General features: G+C 32.9%; 1 protein-coding gene across 3 annotated transcripts in view; it reads left to right on the forward strand.

Moving 5' to 3' along the window:
* The window catches only part of LOC119596061 (neither inactivation nor afterpotential protein G-like), a 38,941-nt gene that overhangs the window by 15,249 nt on the left and 14,475 nt on the right, over positions 1–9,217 (forward strand). For all 3 annotated transcript variants that reach the window (XM_037945170.1, XM_037945172.1, XM_037945171.1), the window contains exons 3-8: positions 1,983–2,293; positions 3,527–3,718; positions 4,917–5,112; positions 5,923–6,083; positions 6,654–6,830; positions 7,223–7,376. In XM_037945170.1, the coding sequence (XP_037801098.1) occupies positions 1,983–2,293; positions 3,527–3,718; positions 4,917–5,112; positions 5,923–6,083; positions 6,654–6,830; positions 7,223–7,376 (1,191 nt within the window). The remainder of the gene's footprint in view (positions 1–1,982; positions 2,294–3,526; positions 3,719–4,916; positions 5,113–5,922; positions 6,084–6,653; positions 6,831–7,222; positions 7,377–9,217) is intronic.

Here is a 9,217-nt window from a genome sequence, read left to right on the forward strand (position 1 = left end):
TAATAATAATAATGACAATAATAATGATAATGATGATAATAATGATGATAATAATAGTAATAACAATAATAACAACGATAACAGCATCAGCAACAACAACATAATAATAATGATAATAATTATTATTATTATTATTATTATTACTATTATTATCATTATTATCATTATTATCAGGAGGCCGCGGCAAGCCAGCCAAGTCAGTGCCGGTCCCAAGCACGGGTAAATAGAGAGGGTTGGCGTCAAGAAGGGCATCCGACCACGAAGAAAATATCTACCAGAACTTGATTATAGAGACCCCATATAGGAACAGGACAAAACTACAATAGAAGAATGACAATAATGATAATGATGATAATGATAATGATAATGGTAATAATAATAATAATAATAATAATAATAATAATAATAATAATAATAATAATAATAACAATGATGATAATAACCTAATATATCACAATGATATTTCTAAGTAAAAGTTGTTCCTGGCGCGTTCGTTTCGGTGGGTAAGCGAGCTCGACGGGACGCCCTGCAAGTGCTGTTCCCGCGAGGCCACTCCCTCCCTCCCCCTTCACGACCGCGCGTGAAGGGTTTGCTTTGAGTTCTCGTTGGAATGGATATAGTTATATAGTGTGCTGTATTTATTGTGATGCTGATTTGATTGGGAAAATGGGGGATTTGATCTGAGAATTCTGTATTTGTTTTTTGGTTGGTGCGGGTTCTTCCTCATTTTCCTTTTTCTTTATTTCTTCTACTCCTGCACCTTCTCCTCCCTCTTCCTTTTCCTCTCCTTCTCCTTGTCCCTCTCCCTCTCTTCTTCGACTTCTTCTTCTTCATCTTCTTTTTTTCTACGTCATATTCTACCTCATCTTCCTCACCTTCCTATACTTCTACTTCTACCATGTTTTCTTCCTCTCTTCTTGTTCCCTCAACCCCTAGATTTACCCAAATACAAACGCCGCGTAAAATAGCAAGTGAAATCTCTACAAAGTATTTAAGTGACGAACTTATGGCTATAAACGTGAAGCGAATTTCGCGTCGGAAAAAAAAACATTTTTCGAACCCTAACTCACCATCTTCTAAGAAACTCTAAGACATGTTTGGACGTAACGGCCTAGAAATGACCTCATAATGTACTTGTTTATGGGCTAGAGGAAATTTGCAAGACATTAGGCCAATTAAACCCTTGTAATGAGGCAATTCGTGAGGCGCTGAAGTTAAAATGAGGTTCAAAGTGGAGGAGGGAAAAGGAAAAAAAACAGAGAGAAAAAAGGGAGGGACAGGTGAAGAAGGAGAGTAAGGTGTGGTTTCGTAGGAGGTAAGAGATAACGAAGGTGATGAAGAGGATAAGAGAAATGTAAAAGGTTAATATGCGATAGGTATATGATGGGAATAACTACGCAGATAAAATAGTTTAACAAGCGAAGAAAAAAAAATTATATATATATATATAATAAAAATGAAAATATTTAAGCTATCCGGGTACAGAAATTCCCCTAGTCTCTGTGAGTTGCAGTGAAGTAAGCAGATTTAGAGGGGAGGAGGAGGAAAAAAGTAAAACAAATATTTTTTTTTTTCGTGTACTTCAGAGACTGATGAGGATTAGTTATGTGCGAACGAAACTGTATTCCAAATTTCATCGTCACCTACCTGTCAGCTAGCGAATAATTAGTGTGTCAAGTACATTTTCGCCCTAAGAGAGAGAGTGAAAGAGAGAGGGAGAGGGGGAGGGAGAGGGAGAGAGAGAGAGAGAGAGAGAGAGAGAGAGAGAGAGAGAGAGAGAGAGAGAGAGAGAGAGAGAGAGAGAGAGAGAGAGAGAGAGAGGGAGGGAGAGAGAGAGGGAGAGAAGAGAGGGAGAGAGAGAGGGAGAGAGAGAGGAGAGAGAGAGAGAGAGAGAGAGAGAGAGAGAGTATAATGAGTAAAGTATCTAACTACCCAATCCACATTTCCCTTGTTAGCACACCCTTCTTCCCTCCTCTCTCCAGGAATCCTCGGAGTCGTCATCGCCCTCGCAGCGTGGGCGTGGCAGGCGATGTTCGCAACCTCCGCGGGCGTCATATACCGCCCAGACCCCGCCTACGACTTCATCATCGTGGGCGGGGGAACGGCGGGGAGCGTGTTGGCCGCCCGTCTGAGTGAAAGGGAGAATTTCCGCGTCCTGCTGGTGGAGGCGGGCGGCGAGGAACCCTGGATGGCCGGGATCCCTCTGGCGGCGCCGCTGCTGCAGAGGTCCCGCTACGACTGGCAGTACCTGACGGCGCCGCAGAAGAGGTCTTCGGAGGCCCTGGTGGATAGGGTGAGTGAGGGTTGTTGTGCTATAAGGAGATCGTTATTACCATTGGATAATTCGTGTACTTAGTATTCTTAATTAATGTATGATTATGTAGACGACATGGTTAATAAATGTATTAAAACGTAAACAGTTTTGTTAATAAATTTATTAATATGTATTCAATATTGTCAATAAATTTATTAACATGTAGTATTGTTAATAAATCTATCAACATGTAGCCAATATTGTTAATGAATTTATTAACATATAATTAAAATTGTCAATAAATTTATTACAATGTAGTCAATATTGGATCAATAACATGTGGCTGATAATAGGGTAATTAACATGTTATTAATAAGAGGTAGTTAACATGTCATAAAAAGACTTATTAACATGCAATTCATACTAGATAATAAAATCAATTAGAACAATTATTTTATTGATAATGTTATTGAATATAAGACTGAATGATGAGAGAGACCGTTAGTCTAAAGCTTATGTATTATTTAGAATCATTGTTTTTCTTAATGACTGGTAATTATAACTAAATACTGAAAGTATTTAGTTATAATAGAGAAGCAATTATGCTTTCAGAGCTATCATTAATCGTATAAATGACATACAAAAAAAATAAATAAGAGAAAGTAAGAGATATTCATACATGCAGATTAATAAGATGTATAGTTTTCATTATTTCATAAAAAAAAAAAAAAAAAAAAAAAAATATATATATATATATATATATATATATATATATATATATATAAATATATATATATATATATATATATATATATATATATATTTTTTTTTTTGTTCGGCAATTTCATTCATTCATTATAATTATTTATTTACCTACTTATACTTTCACTATAACTTTCATTGACAAATCGGTTGTGTGTTGCAATCATTCAATTCTGGGTAACGATAAATAGGGTTCAGATTTTTTTTATTATTATTATTAATAAAAAGCACTCCTTGCAAATTTACCTCAGTTAATAAGTGCATTTTAGTAGCATAAACAAAAATGTTTGTTGCTAAATATTAAATATATAATATTTGTTTAAATTCAAATATACACTCCTGAGATATGTTTTTATATATACGAAAATCTAATTAACAACAAAACACAATCCTTTTCTTTTTCCACTAATAATAAAGATTAAAAAAAAAATAATAAGGGAATGAAAAAAAACATGAAATAGGAAAAGGAAAAAACGAAAAAAAAAATTCCAAACACGTCTTCCGTTGCAGCAATCAGCCTGGCCCCGCGGGAAGGTGCTTGGAGGCAGCGGCACCATTAATTACAATATCCACATGTTCGGGTCACCGCACGACTTCCAAACGTGGGAGAGCGAGTACGGCGCCACTGGCTGGGGATTCAACGAAATTAAGAAATATTCCAATAAAGCTGAGTGTCGCCGCCTCAGGCCAAAACTCTTTAAGGTACGTGCGTTGTTCTTCTAAAAAAAAAAAAAAATGTAGAGAAATCGGTTAGTTTTTGTGCGACGTGAGTGGGAATAACTTTATTAAATAATAGATGAAAGATAAGATGAAACTACAAAATAAGTTATGAAATAAGATATGACATAGAGTTTAAATAATAAAAATACATGGCGATGTAACTGTTTTCGTACAGGTCATTTGCATTATTAAAAATAAATCTACGCGCCACAGTTTGTGTCAGTTAAATATTAGTTGCAAATAATAAAAAAAATATTATGTAGACACGAAATGAGAAAAAAAAAACGAACATAAACGGTAAAAATATGTGATTATTTGTCTGTTTTTCTACAGGTAATTTTATTTAAGATAAAAAAGTGTGACAGATATGAATGTGAAATAAAAAAAACGAAAACGAAAACCCATAATCACATGTCCCAGCAAAAAAAAAAAAAAAAAAAAAAAAGCAAGCAAGCAGGCAAGCTGCATTGTTCTAATAGAAAGACATCACTTTTTCCTAAATGACTTTTCTGCGTATCTGACTATGCATTTCCGTTTTCATTTATTCAGCCTAATATTTCACTATTTTAAGGGTAACGTGTGTAAATTGCCGGACTGCATTCTGTTTTGGAAAAAAAAACGTACTGTCGATGAATTCTGTAAATACTAATTTGGTTTCTGGATTAGTTCGGGATGCACCTGTATTTCGTATATTCCATGTGCGGTAAAAAGTGTTTGTGCATTTTGAAAAAGAAAGGTTAGAAAGGAATTATATATATATATATATATATATATATATATATATATATATATATATATATATATATACATATATATATATACATATATATATATATACATATATATATATATACATATATATATATATATATATACATATATATATATATATATATGTATATATATATATATATATATACATATATATATATACATATATATATATACATATATATATATATATATATATATATATATATATATATATATATATATATATATGTGTGTGTGTGTGTGTGTGTGTGTGTGTGTGTGTGTGTGATAGCATTATATATGTAATAGTGACAAGAACAGGAATAATATTAACAGCGTTAGTAACACTCGTACACATCATAAAAACAAAAACAAAACCACCTCACTCGATACTTCCCTCACCCCCTCCCCTACCTTTCCCCTGCAGGACCAGTGCACCAGCAGCCCTTCGGAGCAACAGCAAAAATCCTCCGACGGCTGTGGAGAAGGAACCGTGAAGCCGGGTCCCAGCGGGCACATTCGGCAGCCGCAGGACGCTGTGCAGTGTTATGACCCGCCGATACGTGTTCGGACTTCAGATTCGCTTCTGACGGAGGCCTTCCTCTCGGCTGGGAAGGAGCTGGGTTAGTATGGTGGAAGGTAGAGGGAGGGAGAGTTGTGATAAAGGGGATGGAAAGGAGAGGGAGGGAGAGTTGTGATAAAGGGGGGTGCAAGGGATTAGGGGGAGAGTTGTGATAAAGAGTGTGGAAGGGAGAAGAAGGGAGAGTTGTGATAAAGCGGGTGTAAGGGAGAGGAAGGGAGAGTTATGATAAAAAGGAAGAGAGAGGAAGGAGAGTTGAGATAAAGAGGAAGGTAGAGGGAGGGAGCGTTATGATAAAGAGTAAGGGAAAGTTGTGATAAAGAGGAAGGGAGAGGGAGGGAGTGTTGTGATTAAGAAGAAACGTGAGGGAGGGAGGGTTGTGATACAGAGGAAGGAAGAGGGAGGGAAATTTGTTATAAAGAGGGTGGAATGAAGGAGGGAAAATTAAGATAAAAAGGGTGAAAGGATGGGGGGAGAGTTGTGATAAAGATGGTAGAAGATTGGAGGGAGAGGGAAGTTGGGGATAAAAGTTTTGAAGAGCGGAAGGGAGTAAAAGAGGAGGGGAAACAGAAACAGAGGGAGGGAAAGGGAGAATTATTATAAAAAGGATGGGGGGCGGAGAGGAAGGATAAAAAGTCAGAAGGACGGCGGAGGATAAAGAAGTAAATGGATGGAAGGAGATAAAGAAGTGGAAGGACAGAGGAAATTAGAAAGACAGGAGAACGGAGGGAGAAGGAGAGGGGCAATCAAGCTGACACACACACAATTATTATTATTATTGTTGTTGTTATTATTATTACTATTATTTTATAGAACAAAAAAGTAAACAAAAACTATTTCACATCCATCCCAGGCCTGCCTGTGGGGGATCTGAACGACGACATCGACTACGGCGTGATGGCGGCCCAAACCACAGTCTACAAAGGGCGGCGATGGGGACCCACCAGAGGCTACCTTCGCCCTGCCATGGGTCGGCCCAATCTGCACGTGCTGCTGCATACTCAAGTGACCAGGGTATGGCCAATGCGTGTAGGAATTTAGGATTTGGTGTGTGTGTGTGTGTGTGTGTGTGTGTGTGTGTGTGTGTGTGTGTGTGTGTGTGTGTGTGTGTAAACTAACGAACAGTATTCTAACCGAGTTGACTTTCCAGATGTTTTGAAAATGGATCTTCGCCGCAGGGTATCCTATTCTTTTCTCTTTCATAGGATTTTTTTTCCCCAATTTCTCATCCCAGCCTTAACAGAAAACACGGACGCAATTGCACACGTACTTCAAGATTACATCTGTACATTTACTGAAATATATACCATGTATTTCCCTGTGTTTCCTTTCAATTGAGCAGAGATATATGTTTACTGAAATACATACCCTGCAGTACTCTGTATTTCCCCTCGGTTGTACATGTATACGTTTACTAAAATATATATACACTATGCATTTCCCTGTATTTCCCATCAACTGTACATATATACGCATATTGAAATACATACCCTGCGTTTCCTTGTATTCAACCCCTACGCTGACTCACCCTATCCTCCTCCCCCCTCGCCTTCAACACGCACCCACATACCTCCCGCATTGCAGCTGGTGTGGGACGGGGACCGAGCCGTGGGCGTCGAGTACGTGCAGTGGGACAACCCTCGTCTTAACGGCACCGCGTACGCCCGCGCGGAAGTCATCTTGGCCGCGGGCGCGATCCACACCCCGCTCATTCTCACCTACTCTGGCGTCGGACCCAAGGATGTTCTCAAGAAGTTCAGCGTGAGTATAAGTCGGAGTTGTGAGTGAATGTGTGCGTGTGTGTGTGTGGAGAAATTGCGTAGTTTTATTGGAACGGATAAGGCATGATAATAACAGATGAGAGAGAGAGAAGGAGGGGGAGGAGGGAGTGACGGAGAGGAAGAATGTGCGTAAAGGTGAAAGAGAGAAAGGGTAAAAGAAAGAAGAAAGCGAATCAGGAAGAGAGAGAATGAGGATGAAATAAAGAACCAAATCTAGCACGACAGAAAGAAGTTAAGAGAAAGAGAACGAAAACGGACAAGGAAAAAAGAAAAAGAGAGAGACCGAGGAAAAAAGAGAAAAAGAAAACGAACCAGAGAGAAAGAGGAAGAGGGAAAGAAAGCAATAACTACCACCCACCCCCACCCCCACAGATCCCGGAAGTTTCGCCCCTGGTTGGCGTGGGCGGCAATTTGCAAGATCATCTCAACCTGCCGCTCTATGTGCAATTGCAGAAGCCCGTCGCCCTGAATCCTGCAAAGCTTCGCACGCTTACCAACTTGTGGGAATATTTCATGCACGGAAAAGGTATGATTATTATTGTCTGTGTGATTCCTGCTGTGATTCTTACTATTATTATTTCCATTGCAGTTATTACCATTATTGTTGTTGTTGTTATCATTACTTCTGTCATTATTAGTAGTATCATCATTATTGTGATTCTTTCTCATTCCTTCATCACTACCTCCTCCTTCATCTTGTTTTGCTTCTTTTTTTTCGTCTTCTTCATCTTCTGCTTTCTTCTCTATTTTTTCCTTCTTCTTACGTCTTCCTCGCCTGCTTTAATCCATCTTCTTGATTATCATCACCTTTTATTTTTTATTCCTATTAAATTCACTTACAGTCAGTAAAAGAGAGAGAAGAAAAAGAAAGTAATATAAATATATATATATATATAAATTATATATATATATATATATATATATATATATATTTATATATATATTTATATATATATTTATATATATATATATTATATAACATATATATATATATATATAGATATATATATATATATTATATATATATATATATATTTATATATATATTATTTATTTATATATATATATATTTATATATATATATATTTATTTATATTTTTTATATAAAATTTATATATATAATATTTATATTATATATATATATATATAAAATATTTTTATAATAATATATATATATAAAATATTATATATATATAATATAATATATTTTTTGATATATATATATATAATATATATTTATATAATATATATATTTATATATATATATAATTTATATCTTTTAAAAATAATTATATATATAAAATTATTTTTTTTATATATATAATTATTAATATATAAATATATAATATAATATTTTTATATATATATTTTTATATATTATATATATGATATATATAAATATTTTTTAAAAAATTTTTAAATATTATATATTAATATAAATTTTAATATAAATATAAAAATTATATAAAAAAAATTAATTATATAAAAAAAATTATATAATATATATAATAAAAATATATATATATTTTTTTTTTAAAAAATATATATATATATTTTTTTAAATATTTTAAATATTTTAATATATATATATATTTATATAAAATATTATTTTATTTAATATATATATTTTATTAAAAATTTAATATAATATATTTATATTTATATTTATATATTTATTTTAAAAAAAAATATTTTTAATTTTATTTTTATTTATAATAATAATTTATATTTAATTTTAATTATTATTTTATTTTTTTAATTTATTATTTTTTTTTAAATAAATTTTATTTTAATTTTTATATTAATTTTTTTTTTTATTTTTTTATTTTTTTTTAATTTTTTATATAATTTTTTATTTTTATATAATTTTTATATTTATATAATTTATTTATATTATTTAATAAATTTTTTATTTTATTTTTAATATTTTTTATTTTTTTATTTTTTTATTTAATAATAATTTAATTTTTTTATTTATATTTATTAAATTTTATTTTTATTTTATATTTAATTTATATTATTTTTATATTTATATTTAAAATTTATAAAATATATATATATATATATATATATTAAAAAATATTTATAAAATAATATATTAAAATTATTATATATAAAAAATAAAAACCACAAGGGGTGTACGGGGATAATAGATAGGTAAGGGTTAAATGGTTACAAAGCAAAAAAAGTGTACTAAAACATCGAGGTCTATAGCAGATGTGTTTAAAATGGTGCACACGTAAAAGGTCTAGGCATTAAAAGGAAGGTGGGGTTTAAACCAAGGGGATTAGATAAAAAGTTGCCAAAAAAGAAGTGGGGCTTTTTTGCAAAGATATCTTTATGGAAAGGTGGGAAATTAGCAAATGA

This window comes from Penaeus monodon, chromosome 37 (assembly GCF_015228065.2).
Source record: "Penaeus monodon isolate SGIC_2016 chromosome 37, NSTDA_Pmon_1, whole genome shotgun sequence".
In the NCBI taxonomy this organism is placed as follows: domain Eukaryota; kingdom Metazoa; phylum Arthropoda; class Malacostraca; order Decapoda; family Penaeidae; genus Penaeus; species Penaeus monodon.